The sequence below is a fragment of the Carettochelys insculpta genome, chromosome 11 (assembly GCF_033958435.1).
Source record: "Carettochelys insculpta isolate YL-2023 chromosome 11, ASM3395843v1, whole genome shotgun sequence".
NCBI classification, from domain to species: Eukaryota; Metazoa; Chordata; order Testudines; family Carettochelyidae; genus Carettochelys; species Carettochelys insculpta.
In genome coordinates this window covers 45,986,367-46,006,337 of record NC_134147.1, presented here as the reverse complement: position 1 = coordinate 46,006,337, position 19,971 = coordinate 45,986,367, and the positions used below count along the sequence as shown (strand labels likewise).

Sequence of the window (19,971 nt, the reverse complement as noted above, 5' to 3'; positions counted from 1 at the left end):
ATTGTTTTTATTACAAGTATTTGAACTATAAAAATGATAAACAAAAAAATTGTATTTTTCAGTTTTACCTCATAGACGTGCTGTAGACTGATCTTGTCATCATGAAAGTGCACCATACAAAAGTAGACTGTTATGTAACTGCACTCAAAAACAAACACTGTCAAACTTTAGAGCCTACTCAGTCCTACTTCTTGTTCAGTTGCTAGAGAAACAAATTTGTTTACGTTTGCTAGAGATATATGCTGCCCACTTCTCGTTTACAGGCTCACCTGAAAGTGAGAACAAATATTCACATGGCACTTTTTAGCAGGCATTTCTAGGTATTTACATGCCAGAGATGCTGAGCATTCATGTGTCCTTTTGTGCATTGGCCACCGTTGCAGAGGACATGCTTCCAGACTGAAGGTACTTGTTAAAAAAAAAAAAAAAAAGATTAGTTAAATTTGTGACTGAATTCCATGGGGGAGAATTGTGTGTCTCCTGTTCCATGCCGCGCAGCCCTAGCTGCTCTGGGTGGAGCACTGAACGGGAAGCCACCCTTGGGAGCTCGTGCCTGGCTGTGCCGCGTGCGTCTCTGGGCCAGGTGCCGCATCAGACAGTGAGCTACTCTGACCAGCTCACGCGTGGCCATGCTGTAAGCTGTTCTGGGCAGGATGCCACTTGGGGTGCCGCTCTTGGCCTCTTGCACTGGGCTTCACCACGTGCCCCTCTGGGCAGGGTGCCGTGCTGTTCTGGGCAGGAGAGCAGAGGAGCCGCCAGCTGCTCACATATGGAATGGAATGCTGGTTAATTGAGAAATCCGGTAATTTGAATACTGGTTAAAACAGTTTACTGTAGCCCGTGAGATGTCTGAAGATATCTGTGGCATTTGACGTTAGGTTTAAGAATCTGAAGCACCTTCCAAAATTTGAGTGACAAAGTGCAAAACACGGTTTCTGAGGACTTAAAAGAACAACACTGATGCGGAAATTACAGAAGCTCTGCCACCAAAAAAGAAAATCAGTCTTCTGCTGGTGGCATCTGACTCAGATATGAAAATGAACATATGTAAGTCCACATTGCTTTTGATTGTTTCTGAGCAGAACCCATTAGCAGCAGGGAGACATGTCCTCTGAAACAGTGGGTAAAGCATGAAGAGACAGGAAGCATTAGCGCAAATAGTACATACACGTTTTGCAATACTGGCTGCAATGTCATCTGAATGCCTGTTTTCGCTTTGAGGCAACGTTGTAAACAAAAAGCAGGTAGCATCAATATTTCTTGCAAATGTAAACAAACTTGTTTGCCTGAGTGGACAAGAAGTAGGACTGAGTGGACTTGTAGGCACTAACATTTTACATAGTTTTATTTTTGTCTGTACTTTTGTACCTAATTCTACATTTGTAAGTTCTACTTTCATGATAAAGAGGTTGTACTAAAATACTTATGTTAGATGAATTGAAAAATATGGTTTCTCTTGTTTTCTACAGTGCAAGTATTTGTAATAAAAATAAAGTATGCACTGTGCACTTTGCTTTCTGTATTGTAATTTAACTCAAGATATTTGAAAATGAAGAAAACATCCAGAATGTTTACATAAATGGCATTCTTGTGTTATTTAACAATGACAGAGGGGTATCCGTGTTAGTCTGTATCTGCAAAAACAACAGTAAATCCTGTGACACCTTATAGGCTAACAGCTGTATTGGAGCATAAGCTTTCATGGGCAAAGACCCACTTCATCAAATGCACAAAGTGGGTCTTCGCCCATGAAAGCTTATTCTCCAATGTAAGGTGCCATAGGACTTCTCATTTTTATTTAACAGCATGATTAATCATGACTAATTTTTAATCATGATTTTTTTAATCCCTTGACAATCCTGCTGAGTACCAATGGCTTTCAAATTTTAGAAGCTTTTAATTTCTGAAAAAATTGTTTAGCAGAATAATTGCATTTTTCAACTTCCTAATCCACATTAAATTGTTCCTTCTTTGTTTCCCAGCTAACACTACTCGAATATTCGAGGGGACCAGAATTGTTAAAACAGGAGTGGTAAGTAACGACAATAAATCATTATAGCAGATTGAAAAGCAGTTGTAAATTGTGCCATAACACCCACCAGGTGGCAGCATAATGTTGTAAATCTACTGCAGTCATTTATGAGTGTGTTATTTTTATTTAAATCCTGAGCAAAAAGCTTTAATAGCCTGTTTCACACATGGAATAGTTTTATAGCTTCATGATTCTATAAGCTTTCTTTGGAGAGAAAATATATAATCCTAATGATGTCTGAGAATATGTTTAATTTTGTTTAATAACTGAATGAACAGAGGTTCATGGAACGAGGCAATGGTTTGGCATATGGCATCCGCAGTCTTCCAGTGCTGTGGAAGTATCTACTTGTGCGTAAATTAGGCCTTAGCAAATTATTTATTTTAATTCTTTATTTCATTTTACTTGAGGCTGTTAGTATTAACTAAGGGAGAACTTTGAACAGCTCCTCTAATTCCACATACCAAAATCCTGAAAGTGCAGTAAGCAAATGCGTTTTACACCACTGAAGAATGCCTATTTTAGCCATTGAAAGAACATAGTTATATGCAGTTTTGTAATGTTGATCAAATTTATGGATTGAATTCATATTAGGACCTTAGACTAAGTACGTTATTTCTGGTATCACTAAGTCCAGTTTTGAATGGTGATACCCTTGCAACACAGACATCAAAAAAGAGTGTTTGACATTTTTTCAATAACAATGTAAAAATGTACTAGATGGACAATATTTACTGCCAACGTTGAATTCTGCAGCCCAGCTTTGAGACTAAGGGTGAGTGCCAGGGTAAAGCAGATTTCTCAAAACTATCGAGTTTGACTGACAAGCATTCAGAAGTTCAGATGCTTATTTAAAACTTGAGCTCAAGATCTCAGAAGAACTGGCTTTCCCTTGAGATCTCTAGTTCTTTGTGATTGCAGCTGGGTCAGAAATAATATCAGAGCAGCCTTTCTTGTTTGGCTGCAGCGTTTCAGCTTCCTGGCCTTGGCTGAAACCAGGAAGAGCAGGGGGATGTAAAAGGATTACGACTTAATGTTGTGAGGTTTTTAAATCTCCAAAAACATATGGGGTCATAGATATTTTATGGTTTGGACAAAGGGTCGGATCAGTGCCTCTGTCATCCTTGTTAGCTGTCCCTGATAAATACTTTGCAGAAATGTCTCCACTTTAATTTTGTCGATTGAACTCTTAACAGGAAACATCAGTGCAACGTGGTGGAATGGCCTGATTATGGAAGTAAATTCTAACCTCCGGTCTTCCACAGAATTCTTCTGTGTCTTTAGCCCAGTCAGTGAACTTCACTATCTTTAGGATGGTAACTACTACTGGCAGCCCCTGTAACAGCAAAATTCCTCGAAGGGGTTTCTAATGAATCGCCAGATTTTAATATGGGTAGATTGTGTAGGTACAAAGTTGATCATTTTAGGGCCAGACTCTGTCATAGAGCCAAACCTTAGCAGAGTGATAGTGACCTGTGCAGAGTAGATAGCAAACTGGGGAAAGAACACAGCTGAGGCCCCAAACCTACAATCCTATCCATATGGCAGGACTGCAGGGCTCTTTCTGAGAGGAAGGGACGCCCCATGTTTGTATCTGTTTATGGGAACTGGGCCATTATTACAAAATTAGGGGCATTATAGTAGCTGCTGCAGCACAGCTTTTATTTGAAAGTAAAATGTGCTTAAACATTTTAAACTCTTTTAGTGTCTGGTTTTAAGACTTGGCATCATGAAACTCGTTAAACTTGTAAAAGAAATAGGCTGCTTCCCCACCTCCCAACAGGAAATATTCTTCAAAAATGGCTGAGGAAGGACAATGGGGGAGCATAAAACAATGATAAGAGTCATGAAAGTTTGCTATAATTATTGTTTAGAAATGGTAAATGCAGGAATGTCAGAGGAGTGGCAGCAGTTGCCGGAGCCATAACTGGAGCTAGCTGAACCAAAGGGAACTCAAGTAACAATAGCAGGGTAGCTGTGACGTAAGACCTCCAATGGCAATTCCATGACCCAGGACAGAACACTCAGTGGGCCCCCCTACTCATACACAAGCCACAACCATGAAGACAGGGCCCATCTGACATTGGGGTGGTGCTGGGCCAGCATGGGCTGGTACTCAGCAAGCTGCCAGCTGCACTGCTGAGCTCTCTCTTCCAGCATGTCCAGGGTTTCCACATGCTGCCTGGCTGTCTTCACTGCTACCAGTACCACCCTGTGTACACCTGTGGCCCACTCAAACAATTTTAAAGGGGCCAGCACTCCTGGTCACTGCTAGAGTGTCACTGGCAGTAGTCAGGGGCCCCGGGCCCTTTTAAATCACCTCCACCTGCGGGTAATTATACCCCCACCCCACACACACATTGGCTTGTTTGCATGGACTGGCTGCTCAGGTATCTATCCAGAGTCCCTCGTGGGGTTGTACAGCACCTGGTACATCAAAGCTAACCAATATATGAATGTGGTTGGCCATCACGCCCGAATGCATTGCAGGCATATCTGGGTCATTTGCCTTATGACTTGTCAATGTCTATGCTTGTGAAGGTTCTGGGTGGGTTTGACTCCAGTTTGTGTAAATACCCGTGTCTCATTTGAACAGCATAATGGGCAGAATGGAGTGTTTGGAAAGAAAAAGAAAACGAAAGGAGAAAAGAACCGAGGTAGCATATCAGGTACCCCTACTGATGCTCTCTCTGGTGTGTTTTCTTCCCTTGTCCCCTCGGGTGGTCTCTTCAAGCCTACAGCTTCTCCTGCTTCTTCAGCTGACATGGCTCCCATCAGTTCTGGATCTTCCACCTGGACTTCTTCTGGCCTTCCTTTCTCCTTTGTTTCCATGGCAACTGGAATGGGACCTTCCTCCAGTGGCAGCCAAGCTACAGTGGCCTCCGTGGTGACCAGCACATTGCTTGCAGGCCTGGGGTTTAGTGGTGGTGGTATTTCCTCCTTTCCTAGCACTGTGTGGCCAACCCGCCTGCCTAGCGCTGCTTCTACCAGCAAACAGTCTGTCAGGCCGGTGCTTGCTACTCCTGAGGCTTTGTCTTCTCCAGCACCGGATAGTGATTCCGCTCTGACAAAGGACAATGAAGGAGCACAGGAAGGAGAAAAGGATGAGAAGAGTGAAAGTGAGGACGGCGAAAGGGAACAGGATGAAGAGGGAGAAAAGGAGTCTGAAAAGAAAGAGAAGAGTGCAGTGACAGAGGCTGCTGAGGTACAAAATAACACTGAGCCCACGCTAACGACCATTCCCCCTAACCGAACTGTAGAGACGGAAGGAAATAAAACCATACCTGGTCAAGAGCAAAACCAAAACGTTTTCCCAACAGATAGGAGCCCTGAAGAAGAGAGGGTTACTGAAACAGACACTCAGCTCCCACCTGTCCTCTCCACCCAAGTGCCACCAGCCTTCACAAATGAACATTCTGCAGAGAAAATCCCAAAGGGACCAGAGACAACATCAAGAGAAACTTCTCCCAAAGACCGCCGGTTTCCAGGGGAAAGTCCATCTGATAACAGGTTCATCACTGTTAACCCAGGTGAGAGATCTGGGGAGGGAGAGGTGGAAGCTGTGTTGATTGATCAGTGTTTCAGATTCACTTGAAAAAAGGTACAGGGACCAGAGGCCTCACTGACTGACCCCTCACACCATCCCATTAGCAGCACTAGAGTAAATCAGGGCAGGATTCAGCCCACAAATGATGTTAGAACTGGGGTGGGAGGAGCGGAAAAACCCAGCTGAGAGAGGTTATTGTGTTAGGAAATTACCCAGCCTCCAGTAAAAAATGTGTGCTCCTAGCTGCATAACGCAGTTTGGCAAGAAATTAGCCTCCAATATGGTTGGCTGCTTTAGGACTTTTGTTGTTAGAAATTGATATATCTAACTACAACTGTGAAATTATCCTTGAACAATGGCTGCTGTATCTTACGCACACGTGTTTTTCATAAGCGACTTGTGACACAGGTATGAAGTTATTTTATTTATGCATAAGTGTCTTGCTGCTCAGCACCGGCATATCTGGCTGGCTTCTTACTCACCGTACACTCACGGGCCTCAGTCCTGAAGGCTGATCCATATAGCTGATCCTTTGTATTTCACAGAGGCCCTGGAAGTTAAATGGGCTCTGCACAGGTATTGTTCACAGGAATCCAATCATAGGTTTTAATAAGCTCACTCTTTGAGTGACTGTCAGGTGACACATGTATGTTTGTGCACTGGTCTTTTAAAAATCACTGTTTATTTTGCAGAACTGTACCATGTTTTTGTAATTTTGTTTTTCCATCAACGCTTTTGTGGAGTAAGGATACCATGAAAAGGCCTCTTAAGTATTTATTTCTCTTTTACATTTATGAAGATTAAAATTCAGACCTTTTCGGCTAAGTTACAGCTCAGAATCAATTTCCACAGCTAAATTTAAAAAAAAAAAAAAAAACCCTCAAATCCTGCAATCCGTAATGATGTTTGCTAGAGAAATGCTGACCCCGCTCTACTGCTGCCACTGAGAACTGTTCTGCAAGAAAACAGATTAACAGCAGTGGTGTGGTCATGCTCTAACCCCAGTTATGCTGACATTCTTTATGCCGACTCTGCTGATTTTATAGCTTGCTTTCTCCTGCTCCATGGTCTCACTTGATGGTTTTCTTCAAAGTCAGCTCTTCCCACCATACATGCTTTAAAACGCTTGCACAGGCAGCCGGCAGGACCCCCCTTGCCGCCTTCTGGTTTTTTGTTGGGGATGAGAATGTGCACCCCGGCTGCCTTTTGCAGTGCTGACTCAGAGAGTAAGTCCATAAGACTGGTCACTGGGGAAGCTCAGTTTGAGCCCATGTGTCTTGCTCCATGAGGGGAATCTGCCTCTTGAATAGAGGTGTTGGGTTCTTCTCTCCCTCAGCTGAGCAATACCTAATGTCCTGATTTCCTTGAATGTCCAAATTCCATGTCCTTTGTGCAAGCTCTAGCAAAGAGCTTGATGGCTTCCTGCCAGTGTAATGTAAATGAGAGAGGAAATGGACAGATGGCTCCGATGTCCATCGGAAGACATATGGTTTGTTATCACATCAGTTTTTCTGGGGTGTGAGTAAAGGGAGGGGGGTTAAGAAAAGGGACCCGTTGCAGAGTGTGAGGAAGGTGAGAAAACGCTAATGCGCTGCCATATTTTCTTATGGAAGGGACTCACTAGCCTGACATGGCTTGCTCCCACTCTGTCTGACACATGGAGAGCCCATATGCCTGGAGGAATCTCTGGAGGGAGCAGGGGAAGTAGCTCAGGTGCAGTCCCAGGAGTCCGGCATGGCTTGTGCTAGTCAGTTATCAGGTCTGTGGGCACTGTTCACTTGGAAGTTGGCTGTGGGCTGTCTGGAAAGACAGAACGTGGAATGGACCTTACAAGAGACTTGACAGCAGTCAGAGCCGATATGGGTCCAGGCTTTTCACACATGTGAGGCGCATGACATCTTGAGATCAGATGTGTCCTCCTTGTCCTGGCTCAGGATATCTCAAAGGAGGCAAACTCCCTGTGAGCAGAGGTTTGTGCATTAGACCTTAAAGCCAAAGTTTCCAGACCATAGTGTTAGCAAGAGGATGTGATGAGCGACAAAATTTTCTGCCATCTGCAGGAATTGAGTCTGCTGGCATCACATACAAATTTGTTCAAGAGCAAGGGGAGGTCTAGCTTCTTTTTGGCTTCATGGCTGGATGGTACAAAGCTCCTAACATCAAACTTCAGGCAGCGTTTCCTTGGTTATGTCTTCAAACACATAGACAATGCACCCATCCCACCCGAAACACTACTCAAATACCCTAAAGTTACCTCGCTCTTTTCCTCTCATCTTCGCAAGCCCTTTATGCATGCAAAGAGACCCGTCCTTTGCTCATGCATGTATTTATCTTCAGTGAAACTCCTTGCAAGAGCAAACACCACTGTCTCAGCTGATGGTCTGTAAGCCTTAAGTGGCTTTTGGAGCATTGAGATAAACATGTCATTAGATAGAAGTTTGTGAAATTTTGCATCCTGCAGTGGGGCCAATAGCTGCCGTGGGCACTGGGGCAAGTTGGGAGGGGGCCCAGCTCCATGCCCTAGAAGGGACCTAGGACTTTCAACCCTCAATGGCACCGCACCCCCCACCCATCCACGTGCGATGACACAGAAGCATTGCTGTGGCATTTCAAAGGGACTTGGGGACCATCCCCTCCCATCAGCAGGCTTGGCATCCTTAGGTAGCGAGAGGTGGCAGAGGCAGTACCTTTTGGCATTGCTGAGAACTAATGCAGGTGAAGAAATGTGCCAAACGCTCCCAAGATGTGCAAAAAGAAAAGTTGGTGTCATTAATTATAGCTGCTAGAGCACAAACCAGCTTTTTTGGATCCTTCATTTGTCCAGTGAAGCAGAAAAGCAAAATTTTCTCTCAAGTTATTTTGCTGCAGGTTTTTTGAGTGGAAAATTGTATCCTTTTAAAGAGGAGAACCTTGTTTTATAACAATGCACACTTGCAAAATTAATTATAGGGAACCAAATTAGCAGAGTGTATGGAGCTAACTGAAAGGGAAAGCCCGCATGGGCGCAGATGACTAGTGGAACACAGGAACACATGAGAAATTATGGGGAAAGTGTGAGGCCAATTAGTACAGGAAGGCTCATTTTCTTTTAGCACTTATTTCACACGCACATATACATACATCTCCTGAGGCCATGGCATTATTTTCCGAATGACATTGCCCCTGCCCCCCTTCCCACCCTGCCACCCCCGCCTGGTGTTATTTGTCAGTGCTAATGGTTCCTTCTGCTCCTGAGCGCTTGCTCACATGCTCCTGTTTCCGTTTTTTGTTCATCCCGCTCTATTGTATTTTTTGCATCAGCCTAATTATATCTTGATCTGGAATGGTAAAATAAACAGCTGCTCGGAATTATGCAGGAGTTTTTAAATCTGACAAGGAGCTGCGGTTAGAGTGATATTCTGCACATAAAAGCATGACTCACTCCAAACATACAGTAGCTGATATTAATCACCAGAACTTTGATTTGCCATGTTGGAAGCTTAAACAAATACTGTTTGATACAAGATAATGTATTCCCTTTCCACCTTTGTCATCAACAGCTTTAGCATATTTTCAGTTGGTGCTTTAGACTGGGTTGTGAGTGTAGCTTGAAGACAATCTACATCTACATCCTTGCCCTGTGGGATTCCACTTGATAGGAAAGCCTCCCTATCCCTACTGGGTTACAAAACTTCACATACGTTTGCTCACAAGAGGGCTTGATAATGAGATCAGGTTGCGCATTCAAAACCTTATTTAGTCTAAATATAGAACTCCAGTGCTTTGGTTTTCAGAACAATCTTCAGCAGGGCTGAGGTTACAAAAGCCTTTTGGGCATAATCTCATTAGGATAATTAAACATCTGTGTAATTCTGTTTCTCCATATGTGGCAAGAATTATTAAGTTGTATTTCCATGAGCTGTTTTGCATGGCAAATTGTAGAAGCATGCAGTGATAGGGCATGAATGCAGGTAAATAGAAAAAATGGGCTATTGACATCAGTTTATCAAATAGTGAAATGACATAGGAGTCTAAAGCAGCATTCCCTGTAAACTGAGCACTTGGAAAGCCACCCAGGAGAGATTCAATTGCCACCCAGCTGAATAGCAGAGCTCCTTTTGCTGGGAGCATGTGTTTCTATGGTGGTGCACATACTTGGTGCAAATAGCAAAATTTATTCTGCCTCAGGATGGAAAAATTAGAGGGAATCCTGATCTAGAATAATGAACACTGAAAAAATGCCTACATATAAATAATAACAAAGAGGTAGCCGTGTTAGTCTGTACTCCAACAGAATAAAACAGCAGAAATGCAGCACTTTAAAAACTAACAACATGATTTATTCAGTGTTGAGTTTTGTGGGGCAGACCCACTTCATCAGATCGATCTCATTTCCAATACAGACTGACATTTATAAGAACAGAGGACCAAACCACATAAGCCGGTCAGTGAACACTTCAGTGGAGTGACCCATTCTGTTAAAGACCTGAGAATTTGTTTCCTAGAAAAAAAAGAATTTAAAAACAAATTACAGCAAGAAATTTATGAATTGGAATTCTTATTCAAATTTGACACATTAAGACGTGGTATGAACAGGAACATCAACTACCTCACACATTACAAGGACTGCGTCCCTTCGTTTGATGCTCCTAATTATCTCAGGCAGGACACTTAACATCCCCCCTCCCCTCATCCCCTTCCTTCAGTTCTATGTACTTGATTTGTCAGTTTTTATTGCAAGTTTTTGGTCCTCTGTATTCATGTCAGTCTGTACTGGAAATGAGATTGATCTGATGAAGTGGGTCTGCCCCCCGAAAGCTCATCGCTGGATAAATCATTTTGCTAGTCTTTAAAGTGCTACATTTCTGCTGTTTTATTTTTTATATAAACAAATAAGTAAATGAAATTCTGCATGACATTTTTACAACCACTTCTAAAATCTCGCAAGTGCCCATGCTTAGAATGACTGACGTTATCTTTGAGTGCTATTAACTGACCACACTGTAGCAGCGTGTAGTCACATTTACTCAAAGGCATGACCGGCAATTGCCTCTCATTTGAATGACTGGATAGGATGTGACAGCACTGCAGGGACAGTGACATTTGGTTGGATGAAGAATGCATCTATTGTCTTGGTTATCTATATCTAAAATAATATGATAAACAGAACTTTATCTGCGCTGGAGGTTATGCAGTGTCAGGGAATGATAAAGAGAAAGTTTCAGGAAAGTATAGGCAAGGCAGGTAATACATTACAGGCAACCGTAGCTTATTGTGACAAGTAGCATTACTTTTGGAGAATAAACATTTTTATGTTCTCAGTGAGAAAGCTTTAGAGACTAGAATTTTCCGATTGTAGATTTCCTCATTCTCCCATTGACCTTTGTCAGTAAATCCCCCTGCCAAAGCACCCTTTGTTCTCTCTCTCTCCGATTTCCTGTGCCAGGTCCTGAAATAGATGAAAGTGCTGAATAAGTGTTTCTCAGGAAAGTGATTGTTATGGATACCTATGGCCTTTTGCACACTGAGAAGTAGACTGTGAGCTGTGTGAGCGCATATTGTGTAGGACTTCCTCAAGCAGATATGCTATAATAGTTTTTATTCCTTCCTACTGGGATGAATTCCAAGCCAGTAAAAGGCAAACTGAATTAATTCAACAATGACATATGCCACTGGAAACTGTTTACATTTCTTAGCAAAATTAGAGTTTTCTCGTCCATGATTTTTTTAAATGCCGAAGTAAAGCCTATCCTGGGCACAGTTACAAGGATATGTTATTTGCTGTACCGCTGCTTGGTGCTCTCAGTATAGGATGCAAGTTTGAAAGGCTGTTTTTTGTAGGTTTGCAGAGAAGTTGAAGCTGAGCATCTTTATTTTCTGTGTAGCGTTGCTTCGACATTGTTTCACATTACCCAGCATGATGCCTTTTAATCTGCTTCTCTTCCCGACTGACGAAAGACACCTGCTGGCAGTCCAGATGTACTGCTAAAGTCTTCTAGCATCACAAGTCTTCACATAGCAACTTTTGCTGATGTTTTTATTTCAGTTCACTCCAAACATTGTTTAAGCAGTGAAAAACACTTAGAATTTCTCTTCAAAAGCAAGAAACGAAGTTTTTCTCTCTAGTGGCAGATTTCCCCGGGAATCTCAGCCTCAGCCATCAGCGTAAGTGAATTGTGCTTGCTGCGCTCCCTTTTAACACACTGAGTTCTTCTTTTCACATCTGCGGCACAACAGGTAGCAGAGGTTAGATAAGCACGGTTTCCCCTGATGGAAAAGTAAAGGTAACATCATGAATATTACACATGCACTGTACTTAACTGTGGCAGGTCAAAACTCAAGCCAGACTGTGTTTGCTAAGTGATGTAAATTATTTCATGCAAATTGAAGTATAATTTTATACCGAAGCATAAGGAGAGGCTCATGTATGGAACATTCAGCTGGTAGGAAAGAGATGAAATAATGTTTTATATGGCAAAGGGTTGTGGATGGTATTTTGCTTTCCTAGTAAGTTTCAGGGAACCATGTATTTTAATTTGCTCTTCTCTACCGGTCTGATCAATAGTATTCCCCCACCGCCCCGCCCTTGGGTTGTGGTGCTTAATTGTTTTCAAAGCAATTAGAGTTCCATTGATGAAAAGGATTTCCTTGCTCTGAACTATTAAATGAAATCAAATCTGTCTCTTAATAGTAATTCATCGTTGGTCTATTGCAGCGTCTGAGCACGCAATGTGGTATGGATTATAAGCTTTATATATATTGCACTCATGCTAAATAATAACTGTGAATAATGTTTCTGAGACAAAGTTAGCACAAAGCCGGTGCAGTATGCAACCTTTGTTCACTGAAGTTAGAGACTTAGGAAGGAGACTGGTTACTCCTCTCTCTTATGATCAATTCTGCACTCAGTACACGTTCACATTCCCCCCAAACATCCTTCTGATTAGCACCTCATTTAGGCTTTCCTGTGAAAGGGCATTACCTCCATCAACCTCCTTCTTAAAAGTAGAAGGATTTCTTGCTGGGCTTGCAGCAGCCTACCCACTTGCTCTGTTTTCAGCAGCCTGGCAAAAGCATTTACAATTAACCTTTACTTTTATGTTGTTTGAATTTTATTCCTGCCCATGGAGGAGTATAAGCTAAACCCTATTAAAATAGAGTCTGACTTCATATTACGTGACAGCTGGTGGCTTCCAATACAGCTGTGTTTTGCCTACCTATGGCGAAAAGGCAATTATGTTTCTCTAGTAGGACTGGCTGCTGTTTGAGAAGAGATGCTAGTACAATACTGAACAAGGGCCTGAAATTACACTAGTCAGAGAAAACACACAGGGAGGGGCAATAAACAAAAAGTCAAGTGTATATTGGGGTTTTGTTTGTTTGTTTGTTTCGATCTGGAGCTATTTACCTTCTTCCTTATACTGCTGCTTCTAACTGATAGTTGAGGAGCATTCAACAAGATGTTGGCTAAGTAATGCAGAATGGCTGAAATGGCAGCAAGTAATTTGTCTTTTACACCATTGTGTGAAAAGTTTTCATTTTTCGACATTTTTTGAATTTGCACAAATCACAGAATAGTTTTAAATACAAGCTGGTCCTTGTAACATTAGTTATCTTGGGGCAGGGGCAGTCTCTTGCTTACAGTGCCTAGAGCTGGGGTCTGCAAGCTGCAGCTCTTTAAGGACTTTTTTGTGGCTCCCAACACTATAATTGCAAAGTTAAAAACCCTTGTGTTGATTTTTGATAAACAGTGAATGTCTAAAAGCCCAATGAACAACTCCCATCTAAATAGCAAACGATACATGATCTCGAACCATGGGGTAACTCCCCCTTTAATATGTGCAGTGCATTGTGGGATATCATACTGTATCTGTGGTTTGATTGTATTGCTAGTAAAGTCGTGCTTTTGAAAAGGAAAAGGAATCTTGCAGCGTTCCTGCTGTGAAGGGCAACTCACGTTTTAAGAAAGAGAACTGAAATGAAACGTGAAGTAAAATTTCTGTAATTAATGTAGGTTTGGGAGTGAAAGTCAGGAAGACAGTGGTGCAAACACACATACATGTAAAGAGTGAGGAAACAGAATGTGTAAAAGGCTTGTGAATATCCTGCAGTAAACACATATCACCTTATAAATCATTGTGTGTGTGCCCTATTCTTAAAACGGGTTACAAAAGTACAGTTTGATGTTATTTATTAAGGACCATCTTATAGTCACATGCACGGTGGCTCTTGAATTATTGAGTTTTTACCAAATTTGTAAAAAAAATGGCTCTTCCTGCTATTTGGGTTGCCGACCCTGACCTAGAACATTAGGTCCCAATACCTGACTGGGGATCTAACTTCTTGTGTGCAGGGCCCCAGTGTTATTTCTGTTGGCTCATCCTGATCTCCAATGCAGGGCTGGAGCTTGCAAACTTCAATGACCAAGCAGAACTTGTAGTTTATTGGTGTGGGAGAACAACGTATGAGGGTAATGCTTGGATCCTGTTTGCAGGGTCCTGCCCTAAAATTGTGGGAAAGTAAAGTTAAGATTGGAAGTAAGTACACTAGTAGAATCCAACCGTTGTGTTATGTATGTATGACACTTTCATGCTGCAATGCTTTCATAAAAGTGAAGGACTGAGTGACACCCTTTATTGAAGGTCCATTCTCTGATTGTTTGCTCACATCATGTGAACTGGAGTGATGGCAGGTTTAATTTTGAGTATAAATGTATCCATTGTAGCATCATTCTTTTTACTGGTACTGATTATGTCTATTACATGCTTACTGTGCAGCAGACAAGAATAGCTCCAGTATGGCAACCAGACCTTCTCCTGGCAAATTGGAATGGATCATCCCTCTGATTGTGGTGTCAGCCCTGACCTTTGTGTGCCTCATTCTTCTCATTGCCGTGCTGGTTTACTGGAGGTGAGCCCCCTTCCTTTTGCTTGGGAACTGATTGTGATTTAAAATACTTTTTGGACTGTCTTTTTAGTATGTTCCTGTGTTTTTTTTTATTTTACCGGCTGTGACGATGATGGATATATTAGCTATCTCTAGCTGTGTCAGGACAACTGTGTTGGTTAATTGTTTGAAGTATCTCAGGTACTGATTTTTGCATCATGAAGATGAGATTAGTAGCAGCAATGTCAGGCGATTCCTCAGTTAGCTTTCCTTAAATAGCTGTAAAAATGCACGTCATTTGTGACCTCCAGGAATGATATTTTCAAAAAGGCTCTCTGAACTGAGGCTCTGAGTTCTAGGCCTGTCTTGGCCACAGACACACTGTTTGGTTTCAAACAATTCCCTGTGGGACCTTGTGCCTCAGTTTTCACATCTGTAAAGTGAGGACAATACTCCTTCTCTACCTCATAGCAGGGTTTGAGGGACTAGCTCTGCAAGGTTAGTGAGAGGACGAGGCACTACTCTAATGAAATGCATAGCAAAGCCCGTGGGAATGAAATACACCACAAGTGTTTTCAGATTGCCTCTTCTGAAGAGATCTTATTGGTTGTGCCAGTCTGGCTACGTCTACACGTGCACGCTACATCGATGAATAACGTCTACACGTCCTCCAGGGCTGGCAACGTCGACGTTCAACTTCGACGTTGGGCAGCACCACATCGAAATAGGCGCTGCGAGGGAACGTCTACACGCCAAACTAGCACACATCGAAATAAGGGTGCCAGGAACAGCTGCAGACAGGGTCACAGGGCGGACTCAACAGCAAGCTGCTCCCTTAAAGGGCCCCTCCCAGACACAGTTGCACTAAACAACACAAGATTCACAGAGCCGACAACTGGTTGCAGACCCTGTGCATGCAGCATGGATCCCCAGCTGCCGCATCAGCAGCAGCCAGAAGCCCTGGGCTAAGGGCTGCTGCACACGATGACCATAGAGCCCCGTAGGGGCTGGAGAGACAGCGTCTCTCGACCCCTCAGCTGATGGCCGCCATGGCGGACCCCACTATTTCGATGTTGCGGGACGCAGATCGTCTACACATGCCCTACTTCGACATTCAACTTCAAAGTAGGGCGCTATTCCCATCCCCTCATGGGGTTAGCGACTTTGACGTCTCGCCACCTAACGTCGATTTCAACTTCGAAATAGCGCCCAACACGTGTAGCCGTGACGGGCGCTATTTCGAAGTTAGTGCCGCTACTTCGAAGTAGCGTGCATGTGTAGACGCGGCGTCTGTGTGTCAGTTTCGTGATGGGCATAATCATTCTGTGAACTAGTTTTAGCGTCAAAGAAATTATCTCACTTTAGACCTAAGACAAATTTGATTGTATATTGTAAGTTCTGTCGCCAAAACTGCTATTTAGCAACCGAATAGTGAGAATGTTCATATTTCAATGTGACTTTTGTCAGAGAAAACCACTCAGTTTTGTCAGCAAAACACTCACCCACCCCTCTCACAAGACACATTTTTCTTTTCCCCCCTCCCATTATTGTCAACAAAGTCATGGTAGGCACTGATGTTTGTTTGGTTGACAGAACTGGCCTCCACCAGTATCCCACAATGCCTGTCCTGACCACTCTTCACAGTGGTTTGATCTCTGCTGCCCTGCAGGCATGCGCCCCTCCCCTTTCAAAGTCCTGGGAGGTATCTAACAGCTGAGTGAGCTGCTCCATTTGGGGAGCAAACAAAGAGAAAATCATTGGACTGCTCCTCTTCTGCCCCACACTAGCAGTACAGCAGCAGGCAGACAGCTGCTGCAGTGGGAAGAGACAGATTGTAGTGCTGCTTTGATATTCCTCAACATGGAGAGCTCACAGAGCTAGTCATGATGCTGCTCCTGGCAGCTGAGGAGGCTGTGGGAGAACTCAGGAGTCCCAAGATGTGCAGAGATCAGCTCTGTCTTCCCACCACAACGTCCTGTAGAATACATACCCACAGTGCATTGTTTACGCTGCCAATGGTGGAGCCCTGAAGGTGGACATAATCTGTCAACAGCGAGAGGAAGTTTGGACACCCTGGTGATTTTTGTTTTGTCTACTTTTGGGTGTTGAGAGAAATTTTGTTGACAAAAGTTGGTAGTGGAGACATACCATGTGGCATCCTTCTGGATGTACCTGAAGCTACTGCATCTTTTGTATTCTGTTAAGATAAAGTTATTCGATAGTTTACCTTAGCACGTACTTCTGTGCAATCAGAGCTGGAGCAGCTGAGGAGAAGGCTGTCCTACATCAGTTAGGGCCAGCTGATCCCACACAGGGCTACCTTTATAAAACCCTTTCCCATGCAGGGCAAAGGGAGAGTGTGAGAGGTGATTAAGGAGAATTTAAGAGGTGAGTGTGGAGAAGGAACGAGACTCGGAGGAACAACAGAGACCGTAGAGGAGGAGAGGCTCAGTAACCCAGGGCTGGGCTGCCCCAGTCCCCCGGACCCTGAGGTTCAACCAGAGACTGTGGAGAACTGGTCAGCTGGTGGAGCCAGTCAAGGAAGGGGACTTGCTGCTGCGGCTGCCACTACCTGAAGGAGGTACCAGTGGGAAGTGATATCTGGGGAAGTGGCCGAGGGAGAAGAGCTGCAGGGGTCAAGGCGAAGGGAGTCAGCCCTCACCGGTAACAGCCATCCAGGTCCCTGGGCCAGAACCCAGAACGAGTGGGTGGTAACGGGTACCAGCAAGGGTAACGGGGTTCCTATGGTGGGGCCAGTGGGCTGAACAGAAGGCCTGGGGCCCAGGAATGAGACTGACCCCACCACACGACCCAGATGTTAAGATGGAGTAACCAAGGCTAGGGTATGGGAAAGAGCTGTTTCCAGGTTTTAGCACAGATCAGTGGTATTGGATTTAGTGCAGCGTTCACCGCTGATGTTGGCAGTACCAATATTCATTTCAGTTTGGGTCTGTATCAAAAGAACTGAAGTTTTCACTGTTAGTCTTTTAAAACATGTTTCTTCAGTTTGTTAAGCACAGATTTGCAAAGATTTAACCTAGTTCAAATGTCAGTATTGGTAAATACAAATAGTTTATTTCAAAAAAATGTTTAAATGGGGCACGGGAATTGTAGTATAATTCAAAATCCATCTATTTTAATAATCTTCCTTGAAGAACCAATTAGGGAACTACCAATATATCTTCTGAAACATCTTCTTTGAGCACCGATTAATTGGCCATCTTGATGGATCTGGAAAGTTCAAAGAGGCAATAATGCTCCCTATTAAAATCTTTTCAATTAATGGATGAAATAATTATCATTACTATGAGGCTTTTGTGAATACATAGTAACCTTAATTAATTAAAAGATTAAATTGCAAAGACTACAGTGACACCCATTGAAGCTGACCTTTTTCACTGTACATCTTTTTCTCTAAAATCTCACATTTTTCCTGCAGATACACAAAAGGGCACATTTCTCATCCATGCAACACCATTGAAGTAGATAGTAGAGTGTGTGTGCGTGCGTGTGCGTGTGTGTGTGTGACATTAGAAGTTAACAGACTTGCGGTCTAAACAGAGTAGGAATTAATTCAATATTTTGTGTATGAAAGCTCTTGAGACTATGAAACTAGTATATAAGTGCAATAAGAAAGGTCGTGGAATGATTTAACAAGGTCTGTAACACCAGCAGTATGCAGTGATATTTCTGACTGTACAGAGCATTGTCAATGAAGTGGTTACACTTTACTTTGAGTGCCCTTTTCAGTTTCTCACTTTCCTTAGGAAAAATAAAATGTTTACATTAGAGGGCATTTAAAATAAGACAAAACCACCCATGAGAGCTAATCTGAAATTAGCAAATTATTTCAAAAAATTAAGATAAAGTGGATATTCAGAACGAAATGCATAAAATGAAATGATCAAGATATGGAATTATGTTTGCAATAAGGTCATCAAAGCAGATAGCATGAAAATCAGACTGAGACAGGTTTTTCAGAGTGGCAAACATGCTATTGAAGTATGCAGCACAAAGAACAGTTGTTGAGGAAAGATGACCCTCCAGGGGACAGGCGTGTTGGTGCAAGTGGTCTTTTCCTGTCCAGCAATTCTTTGTTCTTGTGTGAGAAAAGCATTAGGAAACTCCTTCAATCAGACCAGATGTGGGTCACCCTTTAGCAATGCATTTTGAGGGTAAAGCAACTCGATATTTTCACTTCTGCACTTTTGGGCATTTGAGAGATTACATGATTTGCAAACAGAGGTGACATAAATAGAACATTGAAGCAGAGAAAAGCCTTCTGGTTGTTTGTATTGTATTTGTGCCCTGGTAGCTAGAAGTCTAAACAAGGAGTTAGATCTGTTTTGTTTGTGACTGTAGATAACAAAAGTAATTCTGTTCTGATCCTTTGTGGCTGTCATTTCATGTTGTGTAAAGGAAATGTTTCATATTAACATGTAAATGTAAGGGAACGGTTGGAAAATTAAAAGAGCAAGACAGTCTCAGTTGTTCTAAGCTTTTCCTACCTTCTGAGGTGTTGAACTTAGGTATACTAGTCACTAGGAAACCATTACCACTGGAGATATGAGAGTGGCTTGTTCCCCTTCTGTTTGAGATATGCAGGGGCAAGTTGTGCTTCCTGCTGCCTTTGCCTGTAGGAGACTGGACAGCTGGAGACTGTGACAAGATTGATCTTTGAATGGAGGAGTCATTTTGTTCTCTCCAGCACTTCTACAATCTAAAGTCATGAAAAGACATCCAGCAATTTTGGCCTCTTTTTTACACCCAGTTTCTTAGTCTAAAAATATTTTTAATAAAGCTGCAGCGCAAAGAGGGCTTTATTTCTTTTTTGCATTATTATAGAAGTGAATAAAATGTCCATATAAAGAGGCTGAAAAAATACCGTTTTCTGGTACTCCAGAATAATGAGTTGGTAGCTTCCTCAGCTATCCCTCGGACAACCAGAAACTTGGTGTTGGTTGTGAACCACTGGTTACTTGAACAGGAGGCATAAGAACTTCATTTAACATTTTACTTTTTTATACGTTGTTCAAACAAACCCTTATTCCCATTTGAGAAGGAGTTTGGCAGTCAGATCTTTAATGTGAATGGAGAGCTCTAACTGATAAGTCAGTTCACACAAAGTCTAACACAGAAGCACTGTTTTATGTCTGGAATGAGAGGCATTAGTAGAGTAGCAAAGGAAAATTAGCCCAGTTCTTATCTGTACTGTGCTTGGGTTAGTAGTATCCCTCTCCTGCTAAAAAAAAGTATGTGGTCCAGTGACTGTGCATTCAGGAACACTGAAGAAAAGTGAGAGGCCGGGAATGGGCACTCACACCAGTGTGCAGGAAGGCCATCTAGACAGTTAGTTACTATGCGCAAAAGTACTGATGGGAACAAACTCTGGCTATGTCTATACTAGGGTTTTTGGACAAAAGTGGCATTTTATTGACAAACCTGGGGATCATCCAGATTCCCAAAGCATTCGATTGACAGTAAATTGAAAGAACACGCCACTTTGTGAACAATCTTATCCCGCTCC

The 19,971-nt window shown here is 42.7% G+C and overlaps 1 protein-coding gene across 7 annotated transcripts in view; it reads left to right on the top strand.

Annotated features, from left to right (window-relative positions):
* PTPRG (protein tyrosine phosphatase receptor type G) overlaps positions 1-19,971 on the top strand; it is a 610,456-nt gene that overhangs the window by 490,082 nt on the left and 100,403 nt on the right. For 5 of the 7 annotated variants that reach the window (XM_075006204.1, XM_075006203.1, XM_075006202.1 and 2 more), the window contains 3 exons: positions 1,983-2,032; positions 4,767-5,562; positions 14,336-14,468. In XM_075006204.1, coding sequence (XP_074862305.1) covers positions 1,983-2,032; positions 4,767-5,562; positions 14,336-14,468 — 979 coding nt within the window. The remainder of the gene's footprint in view (positions 1-1,982; positions 2,033-4,766; positions 5,563-14,335; positions 14,469-19,971) is intronic. The other 2 variants (XM_075006199.1, XM_075006197.1) reach the window with 1 other exon arrangement.